Below are 24,252 nucleotides of genomic sequence, written 5' to 3' on the forward strand. Positions count from 1 at the left end.
TTAAACACTATTTTCACATCCCCCGGGTTAAAGTAGTGTACTGGTGAATGCCACAAACATAACACTAAAAAAAACCTCATGCATTCACAACTACATCTCGAAAGAAGCAAGTTTGCTTATAAACAGAATTTCAACATCTGTCAGCAATGTCATGGCCCTAGACAGAAAAGGGCCCTAAACCCTAAAATCATCAGTCATGCATAATTGCCGGATGCACCACCACATAAAAAAACTGTGAGACTAGGCAGAAGTAAAAATTATGTATTTTCAACATAAAAAGGAATATGAATACTGCAGGCAGCTTGAATGAAAAGGGACACATCCATAGTTACGGATTGTCAAAATGTAAGCAATCTGGCCTCTCTTTTGCGGCTTTGATATACTGAAAAATCCATGGCTTGGAGCTGAGCTGTTGTATTTAAAACATTCTAATGTGCTGCTTATAAAACAGAAATTACATTGGGCCAGTGTCAAAAAACACTGTTGTGGCAATGCAGGTAACAAGCTTATATCTGCAGCATCCTTCTTTCCAGGAAAGTGTTGGAACACCCAAAAATCAAACAGCCCTTCAGCAACCAGGTCCTGAATTTCTACAGATAGAGGATAACAAAGTAGAGAGAAAAACTGCAATAGTCAGATTTCTTTAAAATATTCTCGTTTCAAAACAAGGGGCCCAATGAATTAGAAGAACTAAGCCAGGGTAAAGATATTTTGTTTCATTTAAAAAATGATACTCATCAAGCTAGTTTTAAACATTTAGGAAAAATATTCATTGTAGACATAGACACACTTCTGTGGCCTGTCTCCAAAAGGTACACCTCCTTCAAAAGTCAGAACAGGAAGATTTGTCAGACTAAAGTAGTTTGTAACTGTTTCAAAAGTGAGTGTTTTTAGCTTTCAAACTGTGAAAATATGAACATTCTTCACCCCAAAGACGAAACCTCTGGCTGTTGCCACATAGCTTTTTCCATTTTTCCATTTCTTCACTGCCTCTTAAAATAATCTAGGCCTAATCGTTCTAAAGGTTTATGTAGGGGCTGAAAGAACCCCATAAAATCTAAAAGGTCAGGAGTTGTCTTCCCAAGACCATCTGATATTAATCAGCTGCTCAAAACCATGGCAAACCCCATGTCTGTTCAAAGTCATCTCCTTTTAGTAAACGGGTAAAGTTGGTTTCTTGGACCAAGAGCAGCTTTGTGCATTGCTGACTTATGTGTCTTCAGCTGCAAAAATGAGTCCTGGCTGGCAGTTCAGCTCCATTCACACAGATGTTTTATAAAAATGGATTTAGCAAAAGAACTACCACCAGCTTGCCCTTCATCTGCCTTCCTGCACACTTCTCCAGGTTCCTCCGCTCACTGATGTCACTTCATCCTGCTCCCTTGTAACCCTGCCTCTGTATTAAAGGAGGAAACAGAGTTGTAGCAACAGCCTGACTCTGTGATCCTCAGGCTGACGAAAAGTGACCAGGTGATGGCTCAAATACAAGCCTGCCCTAAGGCATTGCAGTTCTTTCTACCGTTTCTAGAGGGGCACACAAGTGTGCTAGGAACATCAGTAAAGACTCTGAGTCCGGGCTGCCCACTGTGACTCAGTCTAAGTACTTCCTCCAGTCTTGTCTCCCTTCAAGAAGCTTCCACTGTCAGTGGGTTTATATGCTGAATCTGTGCATTCATACCCTCCAACATTTCTCTTATGAAAATAGGGACGGCCTAAGGAAAGGAGGTTCATTCTGGGATCACATCAGGAACTGGGCAGGCTTTTGTAAATCTAGGACTGTCCCTGGAAAATAGGGACACTTGGAGGGTCTGGTGCATTTGGTGTGACTGGGTCATCCAATTACTCTTCATGCTGCAGAATTACCAGCCCTTGAAGGTAGCATTCCCAGCACAGGATCTCACATATAGGCACCAGGGGAGGGGGTCTATTATACTCCCTCACTTTTTTACGGAGGTAAAAGTACCTCCAGCTTTAATTTCGGTGGAAGAAGAGCACATCTCACTAGAGGGAATTTGGGGAAATACTGAGCTATATCAAACCTAACTGGAGAATTTGTGGGTGCCTGCAACAGCAAATTTTAAAAGATGGAGAGGAAAGCAGCATCCTAAATCCGAGCCCTCTTCCTGGCTCTTAAAAATGAGCTATTGGAAAGGGTACCTGGTGAAATAATTCCAGCAGCCTCTCTTGCCACCCCCATCAGGAAAAACACAAAACTAAAACACACAGAAAGGCAGAAGCTAGAAGCCTGATTCTGGGGAACACAGCCCAAACCACAGTAATCAATACCTCCAGCACAAAAAGCAATATTTTTAGAGCAGCTGTGCCAAAAGAAATGGGCGAGCGGGGGGTAACCCAGCTCTGGTTACTATGAGAATAAACTAGTAAATCTTGTGACAGTTGTAAACTTGCTCAGTCAGTTAAACAGAGAGCAACCTTAATAAACATCTTGTGGGGTGGGTGGAGGAAGGACATGACAGCAAGGCTTGTGGGGAGTTGCATTATTTTCACTGGGCATTTTCTGCCTGGAATTGCACATTAGCTTTTCTTCAATTTAGTTCTGTGATTGATGGCTGCCAATTGGGACCAATATGGCCAAAACTAAGCTTGGTATAAGTGTATGGAAGCAGTCCTACACTTTGTTACTCAATCTGCCACATGTCTATCAGCCATACAGGTTAGTGCCAGGGCCTGATGCCAGGGTTTAAAGAGCAAGTCCTGCTGCACTGTAAAAGCTAACATGGCTGTCCCTTTGGAATGAAAGAACATGGGGATTCTGTACTGTACTGAAAAGTCTTATAGGTCTGAGATTCAGGCTTCATGCTGTCATATTTGCCATCATCCCTTTAGGTACATCATTTCACATTTATCCTCCTTTCTGCCAGTCAACAGGATAGAGCTGTTCCAAGCTAGAGATCATTTTGAGTCCTATGAGAGAGCAAACTAGGCCCCCTTTACACAATAGACCAGCAGCAGACCATTAAAATCATGGCAGGGAGCCCATTTGGTTAGAGCCCAATCCAGCCATCCCTCCACATCAAGAGAAACACATTCAGAATAACTATATTTATTGCTTTTATTTATGTATTGGATTTAAAATTGTTCTGTGAACTGGATCGCTACCATTTCGTTTGTTCTCCTGCAGGCTCATTTTCGGGGTCGAGTGAGATTTCCAAAACATTTCTTGTTTCAACAACTATTTTCCATACCAAAACTGGTCACAGAAAGTAAATGCTACTACTATACTCAGCCATCATCCCCCCCCCCCCTTATCTTGTGTGAGCATCAAAAAGACAAGTTTGTTGGCTGGAAGATAAAAGCATGGGCCCTAAAAAGGAGAGTCAACAGCAGCCTTACCAACTGAGTGAGGCAGGCAAATTTTGATCTGAAGTGGACTATAACAGAACACTGGCACTGTGACAAAAGGAGCTGCTTTATACTGAGTCAGATCATTGGCATGTCTAGCCCAGTGTCGTCTAATCTGACTGCAGCAGCTCTTCAAGGTGTTATGTAACCTTGGGATCCTCCAGCAGCAATGGCTAAGGATAGAATCTGGGAATTTGCACATGAAAAAGGTGTGCTTCACTCACACGGGTTTAATGCAGGGAGTACCCCTCACGTGGTTTCTCAGGTGCTCCCAGCTTCTTTTTCAGTGCTAGAAGCTTCTACTTCACAAGACACATCTACAACCATCAGATTGGTCTAACCCTGCACAAACTTGACTGGTGAATTGTGAGACCTGAGAAACAGCAATTAGGTTTTACAGTTCTATTATAGGTACCCCCAAGGGTACAGGCAGACCCAGTGGAACTTTCTACTTTTTCTCTTCAAGTACCATGAAAACACACACACACACACACACACACACACACACTCCTAGTACAAGCTACTTGTGTAGTTTCAAAAGTGGTTTGCTACATGGCATGGGATGCCTGCTCTTCAAGAAGCAACCATATCTTGCTTCAAGTAGCTCAGTGGTACAGCACCTGCCTTGCATTCAGTAGGTCATGGGTTCAATCCACGGCATCTGCAGGTAGGGTTAGAAAGGATTCCCATCTGCAGAGCCGCTGCCAATACAGTGTAGACAATGCTGTTTACTGATCTAGATGGACCAGTGGACTGGCTTGGTAGAAAGCAGCTTCCTACACTCCTAACAAATGGAAGAACCTCTGCTGTGTCAGACCAAAGGTCCACCTTGTCCAGCATCCTACTTCCTATGGCAGACAAACAGCAGCAACTGAGAAGATCACAATCCGGGCATGACGGCAATGGCCTTCTTTCATGTTGTCCACCAGCCACTGATTCAGAGGTATGTCATCTATGAACCTGGAGGCGCCATATGGGCTATCATGGGTTTTATTCTCCTTCGTGGATTTGGTTGAATCCCCTCTTAAAGTCATCCAGATGGTTGATATCCCCACATCATGTAGCAATAAATACCATGGTTTAGCTGTGAGTTGTGTGGTAAGTATTTTCTATGGAAAGAGGGCTTTCTATTTGCAGGGCGTTTTTGTTATGGGGAAGGTGCAGCATTTTAAACGGCGCACCCCCCCCCCCGAGAGTCTACTCTCTCTTCTCAGCACTCTACCACTCCATTCTGCTACATGCTTAGACCAGGCCATAGAAGACTTCAAGCAAGAAGCAGGGCCTTTCCCACTACCGCCCCAACGCCCAGAGACAGCACGCCTGTGCACATCACTTTAAAGTTTTTAGGGAGAAATGCAAAGCATACCTTTTAAATTTTTGTTTTAAAATTAATGCTGCTGCATTAATTCGGCAGCTGTTATTTTGTTTTAATTCCCACATTTTGCCATTTTTTATCAGTTGTCTAACATGCCTTCACCTAACTAAATAAATAAATAAAAGCAGGAAGAGAAAATGAAAAACCTACATGCTCCATTTGCAAACTGTCTCAGTGGCACATTTGTGGTGGTGTCTTTTTTGTAGCTGGAGAGAGGGCCCACCCCTAGGTGAGATTCTTCTTGGTACACTTCTAATAGGACCATACTGGTGTGTGGTTCCAACATCATCCTACAGATAAAAAGACTTTCCAGTGTACGTATCATCAGCATGCACAGACAAGTAAGTGCATGCCTATTGGATCCACAAAGCAAAGAAGTAGAAGCTAAGAAGAAAAATCCCCACCATAGATATAGTCGGTGAGGACACAGTGCTAATTAGCTGTCATTTGGGTAAAGGCTATCAAGTTGATCATATATCAGAATTTTCCAGCAAAAGCAGATTGTGTCATTCCTTGCCTACTATACAGTGGTTAGTGTTAACATGTAACCCAAACCTTCATGTGGGCAAATAAACTTATTTCCTCTCTTTTCGGCTCCATTCCAAACCCCTGCTTTTAATATATGATATACAAACATCCCACAGCCCTGCTTTTAATATAAGCATGAGCCAGAAGGGTCCCGAGAGGACATTCCTTGGGTCAATATTTTGCCATTTATCATTCATGCTTAAATCTATGTAGAAAGCTGAGCAGCTCGCAGGATTTGTGAGAATGTGTACATTTCTTGGAGGGGTGGTGGTAGTGGAAAAAGTTTTTTTCTGAATGAAATTAAGCATATCCTAATAAATAAAATGTGCCTGACTCGGTTCCTATTATAAACTGAAACCACTGATAAATATAAACTGTTCCATGAAACACCTGCAACACAAAGTCTAACAGATTTATCATGGCAGAAGCATTCATGAACTAGATGTGGGCAAAAAAGGAGCACACACAATACCCTCTAGAAACACATTGTGGAAAGGAGAGAGCGGAGACAGATGGCAGAACTTTGGACAAGTTGGAGAAGGGCAAGTTAGAAATAGTATAAACAAACTTGACATTGGATAATCAGGGGTCAAAATAACAATACATGATAGAAACTCTTCTGTGATTGGAATGCAACATTAAGGGATCCTTTATTCAGATATCCCCACCAACCCGACTCAACCCTCGGCTCATCCACAGGAATAATTCCTCAGGAGCAGCAGTACATTTAACAAAAGGAACACATACGACTAGGATAAAAACTCACAGCCTTTATCTAGTGGCCTGTATTTACTAGACACTGCAAGATCCTAGTTTTAGTGATAATAGCTCCCCCTCCCCTGTATATTAGCAGGGGCTGTTCAAACAAAAAAGTGCTCCTAAATTTGACATGAAGAAAACGCAAATGAAACATATCTAAATGTACTTCCTGATGTGGCTTCCCAATATTCTTTTCTTTTCTCCAGGAAGAGAAAGGTGGTCTATAGTGGCAAATTGCAGTGAACAGTAGCCGTGGATACATCAGCAGCAAGGAGCTGTCTTGTTATTGCTGTTGTTTACGTGCTCTTTTATTGTGTTTTGACAATGTTCTTAATTATTTTCACACTCTAAGTTTCGTTTGAAGGGAAAGTGGGATATTTATATATATATTTTTAGAATAGTGTTAACCCTAATAAAATTAAATAAGGAAGATCAGAAGTTTGCTAATTTCCAGCAAAGGAGGATGCTTTTTACCTGAGCCGCTATAAGAAGATGAGGAAGGTGTCCGTCTTGAAAAGCTTTTCACCGCAAGACTCTGGCCTCGCTGCTTTCGCCGCCAAGCTGTCCGACACTTGGAATCTATGCTCTGTTTGATCCGGTACCAGTCAGACTCTGTGATTCCAAACTTATAGAAAAGGTGACCTGCAAAGCAAAGAAAATGCACAATGCCAAAATCCATATTCTACAATTTGTGGGCTTCAATTAATGGGCTGCAGATTTAGAAACATGTGATGGCCACCTAAGCCAACTTCTGCCACTTCCATTTTGTAAATACAGTATATGGATCATACTTGCATACCCAGCACAAAGGCACTCAGCTCATATGAAAACAAACTTATGTTTTATAAGTTTAGCAATCACGGCTTCTTCCAAAGAATTATGGGAAATGCAGTTTGGTTAGGGCACTCAGAATATGTACCAAATGCCAAGCATCCCTCACTAAACTACAGTTCTCTGGAGTGTTTAATAAACCAGTTTAAGCATGATGATGCCTACAGCCAGTTTCCCTCAACAGCAGGATGTCTTAGACGAGCACCAGGCCTGTCAGAACTGCACATAGTGTCTCTTCTTCAAAATTTCCAGGGAAGGAAATTTCACAACTCTTCTGGGCAACTTCATAGCTCAGTGACAGAACATTTGTTTTGCATATATAATGTCCCAGGCTCTAGTCCAGTTAAAGGAGACCCTGGAGAGAAAATGCAAATCAGAGCATGGGCTAGATGGGCCAGATTGAGGACAGCTTTGCAAGGCCCTGTACCCAAACACTGCCCTACACAAAATACTCCCACAGTTTACCTGGTGCACATAAAGCAGCTACCACTTGTGGCACACATGACATTTCCTCCACTGCAGCTGCCTCCACATGGCAGAAGAAAGGATTCTCTCCATGTCCCTGCAAACTGATCACCCATCCTAGCCCAGTATAAAGAGAAATATACTGCCCTCACTAGGCAACAGTTGCAAAACTGATAAATGAAAGGAAGGAACAGCAACACTGGGCAGTGCTTGCCTCAGCAATGACTGCAGCCAGCTCCACCACGGCTGACAATAGTTTAAACAAAGGCTGAGTCTGAAAAGAGAGTGACCACAGCAAATATGGAAGGAACCCATGGCTTAAGCTTCCAGGAGAGTACCATCAAAAAAATAAATGGAAAACTAATGCATTAGACACAGTCAGCATTTCAGAAGTTCCCAGTTAAAACCCATCTTGCTATTTTAATTAAAGCATCATGTCACAGTACCCACAATAAGCGGGCCAATTTCTTGCTAGAAATTACAGCAGGGCATGTCTCAGCTACATGTGGCAGAGCTACACATTGGAATGGCCAGGATCACACCAGGAACTGAGGGGCCAAGAATTGGATTCCACCATCACACCATACGTAGGGAATGCAAAGCATATTTTAAAATATACTTCTGTATTTCTTTCTGCCAAAGAAATACGGGAACACAGTTTCTGTTGCAGATTTAGACATCAGGAGAGGTTGGAATGAGACTCCCAGGGCAATAGCGAGAGTGGTGAGCTTCCTCCCTTCAGGAAAGGACTGCATATGCTCAGTAGCGCATATCCTTTATATGCAGATGGCAAGGCCAGCATCAGGGATCAGCAGAAGGTCTCTGGTTCAAAGCCCAGCAAGACTTCAGTTAGAAGGATCAGGCAGCAGGCAATGGGAGGAATCTCTCTCTGCCTGAGCCCCACTGCTGCCAGTCAGAGTACAGTCATACCTCGGGTTGAATTTGCTTCTGGATGAGCACATTCGAGTTGCGCTCCCTGGCAACCCGGAAGTAACGGAGCGCGTTACGTCCAGGTTTCGCCGCTTGCACATGCGCAGATGCTCAAAATGATGTCACGCGCATGCGCAGAAGCGGCAAAAGCAGTGCGCATGTGTGCAGACGCGCCGTCGCTAGTTACGTTTTCTTCTAGATGCGAACGGGGTTCCGAAATGGATCCCATTCGCATCTAGAGGTACCACTGTAAACATTAAGGGGCTAGAGAGATAAATATTCCGGTCCTACATAGCCTGTTGGTAACCCTTTCTAAAGGATAGAAAATGCTGACAGATCCAGGCCTCATGCCCATATTGAGCATACTGTCCATCTGAATGAAATGTAAAATGCTCCCTTGAACAATACAACCATAGCACCTATAAATGCTATTCTGAATTTAAGGCAAGTGATAGAAGTTTTTAACATTATGCATGGCATGGAGAAAGTAGATAGAGGTAGGTAACGCTACATGGACATCTAATGAAGCTGAATATTGGAAGATTTGGGGTGGATAACATAAAGGAGGCAGTGATGGTCACCAACTCGAATGGCTTTATGGGAGGACTGGACAAATTCGTGGAGGATAAGGCTATAAGCGGCTACTAGCCACAATGGCCATGCTCATGTCCTCCACAGCTGGAGGCAGTAATGCTTCTGAAGACCACTTGCTGGGAACCACAGAAAGGGAGAGTGCTATTGCACTCAGGTTCTGCTTGAGGGTTTCCCATAGGCACCTCATTGGCCACTGGGAGAACAGGATGCTGGACTAGATGGGCCACTGGCCTGGTCCTGCAGGGCCTTTCTCATATATTTTTTTACACTCAGAATCCTTCCAGAAGCAGCAGTTGGTCAGGCTCAACAGCTGTTACACAGAAAATTACGTTAAGAAGGAACATGGAAGGCAAAAACAAATTCTTATATTAAACTAATAACATTTGACAATAGAATTCAGAGAGCAGTAGATAGTAATAATAAAAAACAAAGAGAGGCATAAACACGGCTGACGCTGGTCCTTTGCCTAGAGGCTTCAATTCTTCCGTGCTGGTCATGCATCACTCTCATATTGAAATCATTTTGAAGAGAATAATTGTTAGTGCATTGCAAGTATTTGTTGTTTAGTTTATACCAAAACTGGTGTGGGGTGTGTGTGTGCGCGCGAATATAATTCTCTTTCAAGGAATCTGAACAACATAGCCATCTAAAACTCATGAACCTATGCTTCATGACATTGTTGACCTTATCAAGACGAGGGAGGGACTTTCTCATCTGCTGTCTAAAAGCAGGTTCATGCAATTATTTGACATTCACAGGAATGCTTCTTCTACATGATGTCATAAGTTCAAAGGAGTGGGCATTGTGTCAAAATGGATTACCTGTGTAATCCTCCCCGCCCCCAGTCATAATGGAATATGATAGAGAACATAACAGTACAATCTTACTCAGGAGAATGTTGACTCAAAAGTAAGATCCACCAGGGATTTCAGGATTTCTTGGTATGTGCTTAAGTATTTGAAGGCACATATTGGCCACATTTAGTGGTCTTTGCAGACTTGTGTACCAATTTTGGGTCGAAGTGTAGCATCAGTGCAAGTATAAGGGCAAAGAGAAAGAACCAGAAGTTTCAGCAAAACCAGAGAAAGATTCCAGATGAATATATGATCACTGAACCAAGGTGAACAGACAGAATGTCCAATAGCAGAAGACAGAAAAGGAAGACCTTCAACAACCAATGAATATTATGTTTGGCAGTTTCAGAATGGGATTTAGGTGGCAGGTAGGAGGGAAAGCTCACAAATTATCTGAGGAATCCTGTTTCCACCCATCATTCTGAAGGATGAAAGTGTTCTCAAGCGCTTATATAACTTTTATTATGTATCCAACCTGACCAAAGCTATGCTGCTCTTCACTGACAAGGGATCCATCAGGTGCACTTGGTGGCTCTATGGATATGGATAATTGCTCCAAACCTTCCTTCTGTCCAATTCTACTCAAATTTCCTTTCTGGGGAATGCGAGGGGAAGTAATCATTGGAAGATATGTGTGCAAACGCTTGTGCAAGCTAAGCAGAGAGGGAGAAAAACCACAGACTGTACGTGAATACACAGCTGTGTGAATACACTGCATTACTTTCAATAGAATGTACATATCTACCGTATGTGCATTCCCACCCCTAAGTGCAACTGGATGAATATGGGCAAAGTCTAAAGTGAAATATGAAACTAGCAAAACTTACTTTGTTTGAACCTGCAGCTGGCACTTTTAAAGACAATCTGTGCACTTCCATAGTTCTAGATACAGGTAGGTAGCCATGTTGGCCTGCCGTAGTCAAAACAAAATCAAAAATTCCTTCCAGTAGCACCTTAGAGACCAGCTAAGTTTGTTATTGGTATGAGCTTTCGTGTGCATGCACACTTCTTAAGATACCCAGATATCTGAAGAAGTGTGCATGCACATGAAAGCTCATACCAATAACAAACTTAGCTGGTCTCTAAGGTGCTACTGGAATGACTTTTTGAATCTGTACACAAACGCTTGCAGAGTGAACTTTGCTTTTCACCCCTTTTCAAATGGCACATGTGGTTGCACATAAAGGTCAAACAGCCAAACAGACGGATAGTCATAGGATACCCAGTAATGTTGTGTGTGTGTGTGTGTGTGTGCGCGCGTGTGCAGGGCTGGCCCACCCATGAGGCAAGTTGGGGTGATCATCTCAGGCAGTTGTATCCACAGGGGCAGCAGATCTGGCCTCTAAGGAATGCAGCATCCACTGCTGCTGCCGCAGCCACAGTAACAGCGATGATTGCAGCATCCTCCTTGGAGGTCAGATCTGCCTCCTCCTCAGCAGCCCCCAACCAAATGCCACCTCTAGAGCAGCCTCTTGGCAAGTAGGAGGCACTACTGCTCTCCTCCCACTCCTAAGGAAAAAATGGTGGGGGCTGCCTTCTGGGGTCTCCTGGGCATTGCACCCATCCAGTGTGATTCAAAGCAGCCCCCACCCCCCAAATGGCCTTTGATTTCCACTTCAACCATTGAGTAAGGTTAATTTGATCTCCCCCCACACACATTTCTAATGTAGATCTTCACCCCTTCTTCCCTGGTGGGGTGGGATGGGGATGCGCCTCAGGCACCAAACTTTCTTGTGCCAACTGTGTGTGTGTGTTTGTGTGTGTGTGTGTGTGTTTATCATTCCCTATCAAATCTGTCTCCCTCAGCTTGATTTTCTCTTTTTGAAAAAAAATTGCAGGAGATCCTACCATGTATTTCCCGCTGTCTTATCTAATTGCACTATGGTATTCTCAACCAAGATAAAACACCTTTTAAAAACAAAACAAGTACCTCAACAAACCTATCACTAATGTGCCAGCAACTTGCATATTGTCAAGCCTATGACTTCCCAGTCTGTAGCAATAAATTAGTAAACAAACAATGTTTATATTTTTAAAGAAAACCTGATTCAATTTTGACATCTTAGAATTTGTAGATGGAAAAAACTGAGGAAGATATTTCCATCCCCCACTAATTTGTGTGTGCTCTTGCTCCCGCCCCCCATAAATATATATCTTAAAAATGTAAAAGCCTTCTTGAGACATCCTGTTACATAAGCTCTTTTCCACAGCATCACAGAATTCCAGCTGGATGGCAAAAGCCACCCTATGTGCCGCCAAGAAAAACTAACTTAGGAATCAACAACACAAATTTCTCCCCTTCCAAAGGAGCTTGCGGCCTTGGAAAGCCCTGGCGTGACAGAAAACCAATGGATACGTAAAATTATTTACATTTTGCCAACAATGGTACCAGCAGCTCCAACTCTTGATGGTTTAACTCTTTCAGGGTGACAAAGAGAGAGTGTCTGAAAAGAATAGGCAATGCAACTTTCTGGAATTCAATTTACGAGTGTTCATGAACTCATCACTTTCCTTGAATCACGCAATGCATTTTCCAGATGAGCTGTACATTAATTCTCACGCAAGGCAACAGCTCGCATTCAGCGGCGAGACTGTTTTTCCTCTCTCAATGACAACAGGGATTAAGTGATTCCAGGGATGCCTTCTGACTTCTAAATCCTATAAGAGAAAAATCACATGCCAGACGCTACAGCCATAACGATCTGGCACAAACCAGGATGCAAAGAAATTCATCCACCACTCTTTTCCCACCTGCTTTTTCATCCACAGAGGCAGGTAGGAATTGCAATAAGAAGAGCCCCATCCTGTCAGGTACCCAATAACTCAGTCCCTGTCCCTCTGCTGCAACAGAAGGCAAGACAGGAAGAAGCAGGAGGATGACAAAGTCTACGAAGGACCTAGCGCTACTTGCTATAAATCATATACTCTAAGCTCTGCTCGTAGGTATGCAAAAATGAAAACTGGGCAATTAAAACTGGAGTTTAATTCAACCACTTGGATCTCTTGTAGGTGCACAAAGCATTTGACAGTGATCCCTACCACCTGCAAAAATGGGCTTCTTGTCCAGGACCCATATCTTGAAGGTCTCTTGCCTCTCCAAGGGAAGAAATAGCTACAGTTCTGAACCAATGATCAACCGATTAGTGTCTTTTAAGATATCACTATGCCTACACTGCCAAGGACATTTCACCACTTGGCAGTATGAGTGTTCATTGTAAATTAAAAGGCAGAGAGTCAGTGGCTGGATAAAGTTTTGAATATGGCAAAAACAACCGAAAAAATAGTAGGCTTCCAAAGCTTGAAAGGAACACACTGTTGTACTGTACGTTAGCAAACATCACCATAAAAAAAAGATGCACAGCACACATCACTGGGAATATTGAGAAGGGATGAGAATCCCAGCAAATGCAGAGAAAAGGTTGTGCAAGCAGTAAAAAAAGATGGGCTAATGAGCCACTGTAAAGAGGTTGGTGTGGGTGTCCAACTAGTGGGACAAGCAGAAAATAAGAGACTCAAAACTACACAGACACCCCTCAGAACACATCCACATGCTGTAGCTGCTTTTCCATCAAAGCAGTTTTCACAGAAGCGCAGAGATATGAGATGGTGATGAACAGATCGAGGCAAGCATAACAATGCTGTTATGGCTTCCTAGATTTTGGTCAGGTTCTGTATTAATGGGGCTCAATCCCTTAAGAAGATCTCCAGCACAAGGACCACTGAAATTAATAGGAGTTGGGTAAGTTTTTCTTCCTCTCTTAAAATACTAGAACTCAGGGTCATCCAGTGAAGCTTATTGAAAGGACACACAAAATGCTGTATAGCATACACTTAATTTATCCAACTGAGTGCCACATTTAGACAATTTCGTAGAAGTCGAATGGTCTATTCATGGCTCTTAGTTGTGATGGTTAAATGAATCCTTCCTTTTAGAAGCAGAGTATTTCTGGGAACCAATTGCTGGGGAGCAACAAGAGTGTGCTGTTGCCCCCATGTCTAGATGGTGGGTTGTTTTTTCTGGATTAGATGAACTCTGCTTTGATTCAGAGGGGCACTTTTTAAATTATTAAGAGCACAGTGGTACTTATATTAAACCTGTATTGAAACCTCCTTGGAACAGAGGAGAACCCAATTTAAAACCAACTGGGAGAGAGCACTGAAGAGCAAATGAAGCCACTTTGGGACAGTCTCACTGGTGAAAAGTGATATACAAATTTTATGAATATAAATTATAATAAATGTTTTGGAGCAAACCATGTTTAAGACCACTTCTTTCCATTTCTTGTTTTTCTAGGAACTGAGTGGCTTCTTGATATGATATTCTGCATGATTTAGTGGAACAATATTCTGTTTGTGACCAACAACCAAAAAAACTGCTAGTAGAAATAACTAGAGAGTTAAATTCATTTATTTTGCATTCTTCAATGATGGACAGCCTGTGGTAAATGTGCGGGGGGAGGCAAGGGTACAATGCACCACTGCCAGTTATTCATTTCCTTATATTGCTCTGCTTGTTTCAAACTGCAACTAGCCAGTGACACCATATGGAAGCAAGAACAGGGGAGCAAAATGGGAAGATGCCAAACAGCAACGTTTAATGAGTTTACAGGGGTCAGCAAACTTTTTCAGCAGGGGGCCGGTTCACTGTCCCTCAGACCTTGTGGGGGGCCGGACTGTATTTTTTGGGAGGAATGAATGAATTCCTATGCCCCACAAATAATCTAGAGATGCATTTTAAATAAAAGCACACATTCTACACATGTAAAAACACACTGATTCCCAGACCGTCCGCGGACCGGATTTAGAAGCCAATTGGGCCGTATCCGGCCCCCGGGCCTTAGTTTGCCTACCCATGGTTTATATCAAGATACCATTCCATATGGTTCTCCTCAGAACTACAGTTGGAGAGAACATGCAGCGCAATCCTGAGCACGTTCACTCAAATGCAAAGCCTGCTATATTCCAAGGGGTTTTGGCATGCAGAGGGCTGCGGCCTTCATCATTTGCATCTATCTTTTCCCCTCGCCTTGAAATGTGTGACTGCCTCCCTCCATATGGCAAGAATGAACTGATTTACAAAGAGCTGTTTGAAATTGAAGCCAGGTTCTGGCAGCTTCAATAAAGAGGAGAAAGTGTTTGCAGAGAAGCACCGCAACAGCAATCCAGGCTCCTACTTCAGGGCAGTTGGCTGTACAGATGTTGGAGGCGGGAGTTTGGATGCTTCAGTTCTGGACATATGGACCAGCTGACTCCTGCAAGCCTTGGAGACTTCCTCTTCTGAACACACCAAAGATACTATTCACAAAACACTTGGGCTGTTTTATGCCTCATTATGACATTGCATATTTGAAAGAATTAAGTTCAAGAAAAGCAGAGTTCACAAATTTTGGTTGACCTTAGTGGCCAACACCAATCTGTGGTCACCTAGACCATGACCCTCATACACTAGGGGAAAACCTTGTCCAAAAATGCAGCAAAGAAGCAGTGACACTCTCTTGCTACCATTGCTAACCCTAAGCTTAGAGCTGGGAGTTGTGACACTGGTTTGTTCCTGGAATTGCGCTGTGTGGAGATGCAAAAAACAAGTCCCACCTCCCTCTCCACCTCATACCTCCAAGTACAGTGGAACCTTGGGTTGTGAACATGATCTGTGCGGGAGGCACGTTTGCAACTCGCAGCGCCGTGTCTGCACACACGCGTGACGCAATTTGGCACTTCTGTGCATGCGCAAAGTGTGATTTAGTGTGTCTGCGCATGCACGAGTGCCGAAACCTGGAAGTAACCTGTTCCGGTACTTCTGGGTTCAGCGTGTCCGTAACCCGAAAACGCGCAACCCCCACAGCATTCGCAACCCCAGGTATGACTGTACCAGGGAAATCTGGTGCCAATACAAACCCCAGGTTTCCAGGAAGCGGTAGGAACATCCCCACAATTGCACCCAGTGCCTCTAAAACACAGCCAACTGCATAATAGAGAAATCCCTGCTCCTGCCCCCTGCACAACCCCAAAGATGGGAGTAAACATAGGGCATGGCAAACTTGCAAAAAGGTGGTGGAGCACTCACCATGGTAAGCAAAATTGTAGATCGCTATGTATAGAGAATGTATAGAGAATTGTAGAGAAAACATATTATTTATTAAGTCTGTAATATTAGAAATGTTTCCACACAGATCCAGCAAACCTTGTTGAAGCTAACCCACTCTTGCTAGATTTGGAATGTCAATGAAAAAATCACTATTAATTTTAAGTATGTTTTCAGCATTCACGTTTCTGGGCACTCAGGTATAATTTCATACACTCCTGTTCTTTAAAGAAAGTTGGGCAGGGGGTCCCCAAGCCCAACAGGAAGTAACTTTCAACAGCTCATCTGGTGTGAGCAAAATAAAGATTTGTTCAACAAGTTGGTTAAGGATACTTAACGAGCATTTGAGTAAAACAAGATAGCAAGTTCAACATGAGAACAGCTTTCATTTTTGGTTCCGCAGATGGAATCCAAGTGTTCCGTGCAGTTTTATTAGTGGTAAGGCTCAGAAATGGCAGGCACGCCCGTTTCCTCTGGCTCAGCTTGGCTTCTTATTACAGTTCATCAAGCAGAGGCTGTTGTGGTGAGCCTCATCAGTTTCCAGATTTAACACCTGCCCCAGTGGAAAGCAAGGGAGTAGGAACAACTCCCCAGGTTAATAGCAGAAATATGAACATTATGAGTTACAGCATGTGCACAAATAGATTTTTATTAATAGAACTCTGGTTGAGCAGAACATGCAACAAATGTTAGGACTTAATAGAAACTACCATCAAGTGCAGAGCAGAAAATGAGGCTGATACTTGGGTAATTGAAAATGAATCTAACTGAAACTGTGATGCACTCAAGGGACTCTGACCTAACAGCCCTTTTTTGGGTGAAATGAAGATGATGATGATGATGATGATGATGATGATGATGATGATGATGATATGCCATTCATCTGACTAGATTACTCCAGCAATTCTGGGTGGCTTCCAACAAAACAACTCACCATATCTTTGCTATCTAAGCTTTGACTGACTGGCTTCTTATATGTATGCAAGAAGCCTGGACAGTGGGCAAATAAACAGATGGACAATTTCACAAGATGGAAGAGAATACTGAAGTGAATATTCTATCAAAAATCAAGCAGGATTCAAATGTGTTCCCCATTAAATCCATTTGGGTGGTCTACAACTTAGCAGAAAAGGAGTAGGGTACTTCATCACACAGGAGCAGCTCACACCTCTTCTGAGGAATGCTCACTCCCAATCCACTTGACATTGTTTTCATATCTCTAGGACAGCTTGCCTATCTGTGAAAGCATTATCTTTTCTATTGTCAGCTTTATACTATACAGTTCTAAGCTTGATACTATATAGTTCGATCCTCCCAAGATTTTCCCTCTTCTTTTTTATGCTATCCTGATGTTTTAAACAAGATCAACATTAGAAGGAATAGTTCTATAGTACCTGCAAATCATACACCCTTAGATGAAGTTCATTCTGATTTAACAGGAAGAACGTAGAAGCTTATTTTCCTTGTTCTATTTTGATAGGGTTGCGTAATCTGAGTTTTAGGTTGCAGCAGTCAGTCTGGGCTACTTTAAACACTGATGGGTTCCAGATGAAACACACCCAAGAGCAGATGAATTAAGCCGATAACAGGTTCAATATAGAGAGCCAGGCTGTTACACTCTGTTTGACATTATACAGATTATTATTAATAAAAATTTTATAAAGATGTGTTTTAAAATTTGCTATTTCTTTCTGCTGTGCTGACAATAGCTGTTCTGTGTTTCTGGTGTCCACTTCTGGAATTTTTCAGCACCTTTGCCAAAGGAGTTTAACTTTTTGTAAATGTCCCCTGGGGAGGATGCCAAGCATGGCTATCATGCTCTCTCTCAAGTCATGCTGCCCGTAACACCCCAACCTCTCCTTTAATATACCCTTTCCTACTCCTTCGTTATATTGCTGAAGAAAGCAAAACTGCAACACCATGAGATAACTACTCAGAATTTGGTAAAACTTACAACTGCTGATTTCAGGATCCTCCACAAACTCCCCCCAACCTTTCCCTTTTTGTCTGGAAGACCTCTGAAGTATGTGTGCCATGTACAACATGAGTGACATTTTAGGTCCAGAGGAAGCTGTGTCATTTTGCCATGGCCCATCAATAAAAATATGAACGGTCATCCTCTACATTGCCAAGGAGATAATTTAAAATCTCGACGACTTCCGGGTTGGCGCCTCCGGTAATGATAGGGAGGAATTTGCCCCGTGGAAATTTGGGTCTGGCCACCACGGCGAAGGCGGAGACCCACTAAAAATCACAGGTGGGTGAAGCCTGTGAACGTGGGATTCGGCTGGCACCTTTTGCGCCTCCCCTACTCGCGGGGAAACCCGGTTTTGGGGATCCGGAGCAACGTAGGGTGAGTGGCACGGTGCTTTGAATTGACTGCTTCTTCCAAGGAGTGAAGCCGCATAGCTGTTGCCGGAGAGCGCTGACTTTTTCCTGTGGACAATTTGATCTTAAAGCAACTACCCGTGAGTAGAGCGGAGAATTTGATTTTTAAACGTCTTAATTTGGTGTCGAAACGGGGAGGTCCAAAACAGGAAGTCCACCTTCCCCTTCTGTAAATAGACTGAAGCAATGAGGATGTAAGCTGAAGTCGCAGAAAGCCCATTGTAAAGGACTAAATTTCCATTGGTAAAAAATACTAAACCCCCCTTGGTGGCAGGAGAAGAGGGGGGAAAGTTTTGGACTGAATATACCTGCAGGAGAGAGCGAACAGAATTAAAATACCACTGCTTTGATCCTGGAAACGGGCTGCCAGCAGGACTGACGTGCTTTAGAATGCTCATTGACCGTGATTAGAACGTTCACTGGCAGCTAGTTAAACAAGAGAAATATATTGTTTCCATTGTCTCCGTCTGCGTTTAAAGAGGAGTAAAAGTAACTGAAAATTGAAACTAACTTTATTGTTTGAACTGTGTTTAAAACGACCAATACAAATAGAAACTGTTTCCCTCTAGAGGAAGCCTTTGAAACTGTTACAAGAGCTGAGCTGGGGGAATTTCCAGCTGCAAGATAAAAAGCTGTGAGATTCTGGGACTGACCTTGAATTAGTTAAGAATGTTGACAGAAGAGGCCTGAGTGGTTGCATTAAGTAAGATAAATGACTCACTGGAACAGCTCAACAAAAAGGTTGATAATTTGGGACAAAAAGTGAACATCAATACAGAAACTATTCAGAAATTGATACAGGAATCTACTTTGACATGGCAAACTGCGGAGAAGGCTAGGGAGAAAGTTGTTGCCATTGAACCTAAAGTAACACAATTGGGGAGAGAGAGAGCCCCAGCCTTACAGATGCAACTTGATGACCATAAGTTGATGCCTTCTATGATTGAATTTAAAGAAAGTCAGATTCTGAGGATCAGAGCCCTACCTGAACTGGAGAAGGAAAGTTTGATAGATCCCCTCACACAGGAATTTGCTGATTTTTGGGACCTGGACTTGGGTCAAGAAGAGACTAAAATTGTGAGGGCCTTTACACTTGGAGAAATCTTGAAAGATGTCCTGAAATATCTTTTGGATCTTAGTTTTAACTACGGAGATTTGGTTGCCCTGTCGAGAAGGAATAAAATTATTTCTAGGTGGGAGTTTCCCCGAGATCTACTCTTCAGTCTCAAAGGAAGGAAAATAAAAATAAGATCAGTAGAAGACAAAGTAAAGTGCATGTATAAATATGAAGAAGACTTGCAGAAGGGACTTGGAAAAGAGTTAAGAGCCTCGGACAGAAGATCACCAGGTCGATGGACTATATGGAATTGGCGGAAACGACTGGCAGAATCCGAGACCAGGGAGATGAGACGGTGGAAGAAGACTGGAAAAAGTTTAAAGACTATTTATAGAAATATTGTAAAATTAATGAGTGTTAGAAAAATGTTGGAATGAAGTTATATGGCTTTAGTAGAAATGTTAGAAGGAATTAAGTACAAATAGATTATTGGAGTATTAAGGGAAAATAAGGTTAAAATATGTTAAGACAATTATATGACAGAAAATAGAGGAAGATGGAAAGGAATTGCTGAAACAATTAATAGAAGTGGAATACAAAAAGGGAGGTGTGAGGAGGTCGCTGAAACAAGCGAAAGTTAGATATGATATTGAAATGGTATAATGTGTGTTTTAAATTGTTTTTGCTTTGTTTTGTGTAGTTTATTGTGTTAATGTTGTGTTGTGTATTGTTTATACATTGTATTTTTTTTGTTTTTTTCTCTTTTCTTTTCTTCCTTTTCTTTTTTTGCAATGTTTAAAAGTAATAATTTTTTTTTAAAAGGAGATAATTTAAAATCCCAGCATTATTTGTTAAGTGACTTCCCCTGTACCAGAAGCAACAACAATTCCTTATCAACCTCAACTTTTCTAACTAGTATCTGGAATACTTATCTAAGCATTATTGGTTTTAATTTAATACATTTATATCCCGCCTTTCAGTAGAAAAATACATAACATACACCAAAGAGAAGCGATAAAAAAACCAACCAAAAATAACCAGCAGTCAGAAAAGCTGTAAATAGCAATAAAACAAGGAGGAGAACATTAAAGTAGTATATACTAAACTGTCAGGATAATAAAATTATCTTCACCTGATGCTTAAAAGCTAATAAAAAGTCAACACTGGGTGAGCATTCCTGGAAAGACCATGCCTCTATTGGGGGTGCTGCCACAAAGGCAGCCCAGCACCTGGAAAAGAGCCACTGATGACGGCCTTAGAGGATGGTTAGCTACACTTGGGAGCAGGTGGTCCTTAAGAGACTCCAACCCCAAGTTGCATAGGCAATGTATCATTTTCTTTAAACATTGAGGCTGGACTTTTTTAAAGGCACAAATTTGCAGTGGTTCTTGTCAAATATCAAAACATCCAAGCCTATATTTTCAATTACACATATACTCCTAACTGATGCCTATCAGATTTCACCCCCATCCCCAAATCCCCTTATTTTAGTAGCATTGATGTAACGAGTTACTAAAACCATACTGTTTGCCTGAATCATACAGACATCAATTAATTGCCCCAAAGTTTCTCTCTGCAACCTCCACTTCCATTACAGCAACAACCAAATGAAAGCATATACCTCAAGAAGATAAATGCTTTGTGGGAAAGCTTATGCAGTATATCAAGAATTTTTAATAAGCATATTTCCCTGAGTTTGGAAAGTGTGGCTTCAGAGTACTATATACTTTTCAAAATATTTTCTATTAAATACAGATTTGGTTGGGGGCTCTTTTCCCAGAAGAAGGAAAGGGACAAAAATCTTTCCACTGACAAGCTGAAAGAAGAGACTTGAATAAAAGGCGACTCTGGCAATCATACTGTGTGGCTGGCATTTGGTGATGACATTCCTCATTCAGCATCCAAGTTGAAAATAGCATGGTGGGAGAGTGCCATTCTAGAGAAAGGTGCAAAGTAGGGCCAGACTGACCCACATACAACTTGAACATGTCCATTATGGGTCAGGAGGTCCAGAGAGGGACTAGTACAAAAGAGGTTCCCAGGAATTATGAAGAAGGAGGAGGAGAGTTTGGATTTGATATCCCACTTTATCACTACCCGAAGGAGTCTCAAAGCGGCTAACATTCTCCTTTCCCTTCCTCCCCAACAACAAACACTCTGTGAGGTGAGTGGGGCTGAGAGACTTCAAAGTAGTGAGACTAGCCCAAGATCACCCAGCAGCTGCATGTGGAGGAGCGGAGACGCAAACCCTGTTCACCAGATTACGAGTCTACCGCTCTTAACCACTACACCACACTGGATGCTTCAACTTCCATAATATTTAAGTGATATTTTCAGAGTTGCTGGTGGATCTCCCACTGCCCTTGAAAATGGTATTTGAACCAAAAGTTGTAACCAGAAATCTTCCAGCACATGTTGCCAGATCTCTGCTGGAAGCCAACAGTCTTGTCTTATTCCGAAACCCAATGTGCATGCAAAATTCTGATGGAAACAGCAGAGTATAGAGTCCACATACCAAACCATGGCTTGCGTTAACCGTGATTCAGAACCCAAACCATAGTTTTGAGCTTCTAGATGTACAATAAACCATAGTTTAAAGCTACTTGTCTGCTTTCATTTCCCCTTCTATCAGCACTCAGTACACTGGTACCTCGAGTTACAGACGCCTCAGGTTACAAATGCCTCAGGTGGCACAGCGGCAGCAAGAGGCCCCATTAGCGAAAGCATTCCTCTAGTTAAGAACAGTTTCAGGTTAAGAATGGACCTTCGGAATGAATTAAGTTCGTAACTAGAGGTACCACTGTAATGGCTGAAATTATAGTTTGTCAATGGAGACATCACACCAAACATTAGTTAATGCATGGATAACAAGCCCACTTCAAACCATGCTTTTTTATTCTAGTTTGCTGCCCAATTACAAACTGTTGTTTCCCAATTCAGACATCATAGCGAAACAAAAAAAATCTTCATTAACCATGGTTTGGTGTGATGTGCAAATATAGTTAGCGGTTTCCCTTTTCCCTGGGGCAAGAATTGGGGACCTATGACCCTACAGATATTGATGGACTGCAACTCACATCATGTCTCCTATCATTCCCCACCCTGTCCTAGGATAAGAAAAGAGCTACAGCGACCTTTACTTCTCCTCTCAAAATGCAAGAGCAAGGAATGAGGAGCTACAGTGGATAAGGGGCCAACAACAATTACAGGGTGGAAGTGGGAGCTACGTGCTCTTGAAATTCACCCTCTCCTTACTTAGTATTATCCCTGCTGTGTTGCCTTATCATGCACAGACTGTTCCTTGCAGGCCTTAATCTTCCTCCTCCCTCGATTGCTTGGGGGCATTCTAGGCACCCCTGTAAAAACCTGAACCCTACCTTCCAAACCTGACTTTGCATTCTTCCTAACTAGCAGAACTTAACCACCTCCTAAGTATTCATTCCTAGCTAGACAAAAAACACAGACTTCAGCTCTTAAGAGGGTTTTATTGAAGTTGTATGTCAGCTTAAGTTTTTCCTTAAGCAGAGGAATATATAGTTTTACGAGCAGCAGTGAAATTTGCTCTAGTTCTGTGCATTTCAACATGAGCAACATTCAATCTTTTGAAATGATGCATGTGGAAAACAAGAATTAAATGAGCTTGTCCTGTTTGGATCTCTGTTTCTGATCAGCTCAAAACAGAGAATGTATCTGCTTTGACTGCTTTGGCTGCTGTTTCCAATCTGTGGCTATCCTGAATACTTGAGCAACATCTGTGTTTTGAGATGCAGCTATTATTACTACTAGGTTTCATTTTTTCAATCACCTCCTCCATCAGGAATGTGTGCTACACCTGGGTATGTTCTCTAACTACAAGCTAAAATGAATTCAGAGTGACACCATGAACCGAAACAGGACTTGAGATGCTGCTACAGGGGAGCCATTGAGTGCATTATAACCCTAATTGGTCCTTGAGGAACTTGCCTTTAAAAGAAGCTAGCAAAACATCTGCCTGGAGGTAAGGGGAAACAAACCAGTTTCCAACATCTGCAAAAATGCAGAGCTGGAATCTGATCATCTGAGGCAGCTGAATCCTTTAAATGTGATTCACTGATTTCAGAAATTACAAAGCAAACCCCCTGCATAGCCACCAACCTCTGATGATTTCCACAGCAGCAGGTGGGAAAGTGATATGTCATGTATGCCCAGACTGATGAAGTCTTTGGTCTAGACATCAGCCACACAATTGCTAACCCATAGCAAACATCACCGCAAGGCAGAGTTGATCTCAAACTTCCTCCCAGGCAAGTCCGATACATCTTCCAAACAAATTTCAGTGGGACTGGTGCAGAAATGTCAGAGTGGTTCTGGGAGACAACAGCCATTCTGCACCATCATGACAGGGCTACTGGCAAAGGTCTTCTGTAAGCCTGGACCGTATGATACTTTGAAAGAACTTACTGAGCAATACAATAATCACACACGAATACACCACACACACAAACAGAAGGAAATAGGAAAACATTCTAATCTATATTTGCTACATATCTAACTTCATCTGTCTCTCTGAACTGTCCAAGAACAAACTGTAAAGTATGTACTAATGGCAGGAGTTCCAAATTCCTAAGGGAACGTATACTTACAACGGATGCCGTAAATCATGAGAGGATCTAGTTGTTTCTTCCCATGCTTCCCCTGCCCTGAAAGGTTGGAGATGGCCTGGATTTCCCGGTGAAAGAGGTAATCAAGCAGCGTCAGCGCCATCTTCTCAGCAGTGCGGCAGTTGGTGCTAATGTGCAGCATGTCTGCTGGCGTGATGGGGCAACGCACCCGCATCTCAGGGTTGATTTCGTCTCCCAGCCACGTCCCACTGGGATAATCCTCTAAAAAAATACACATACAGTACAGGATATTTTATATCACATTATTAGAGAGTAGACAGACTCTTGGTATTTCCCATTTCCCCCCTAGAAGTTTTGGGAAGCTATGATAGCATGTGAACTAATTACTATTTATTATTCTTGTTTCTCGCATTTCTATCCTTTCT

The 24,252-nt window shown here is 42.4% G+C and overlaps 1 protein-coding gene and 1 long non-coding RNA gene across 4 annotated transcripts in view; one reads left to right on the forward strand and one right to left on the reverse strand.

The window, feature by feature from the left end:
- Nucleotides 1-24,252, reverse strand: part of BANP (BTG3 associated nuclear protein) — a 153,482-nt gene that overhangs the window by 75,021 nt on the left and 54,209 nt on the right. For all 3 annotated transcript variants that reach the window (XM_083754570.1, XM_083754571.1, XM_083754572.1), the window contains exons 7-8: nt 23,849-24,088; nt 6,500-6,667 (exon numbers count right to left, since the gene is read on the reverse strand). In XM_083754570.1, coding sequence (XP_083610696.1) covers nt 6,500-6,667; nt 23,849-24,088 — 408 coding nt within the window. The remainder of the gene's footprint in view (nt 1-6,499; nt 6,668-23,848; nt 24,089-24,252) is intronic.
- On the forward strand, nt 11,110-15,373 carry LOC310851941. Its single transcript, XR_014567920.1, has 3 exons — nt 11,110-11,326; nt 11,910-13,438; nt 13,994-15,373. It is a non-coding gene; the product is annotated as an uncharacterized lncRNA (long non-coding RNA).

The sequence above is a fragment of the Podarcis gaigeae genome (genome assembly GCF_964106915.1).
Source record: "Podarcis gaigeae genome assembly, chromosome: 8".
Taxonomy (NCBI): Eukaryota; Metazoa; Chordata; class Lepidosauria; order Squamata; family Lacertidae; genus Podarcis; species Podarcis gaigeae.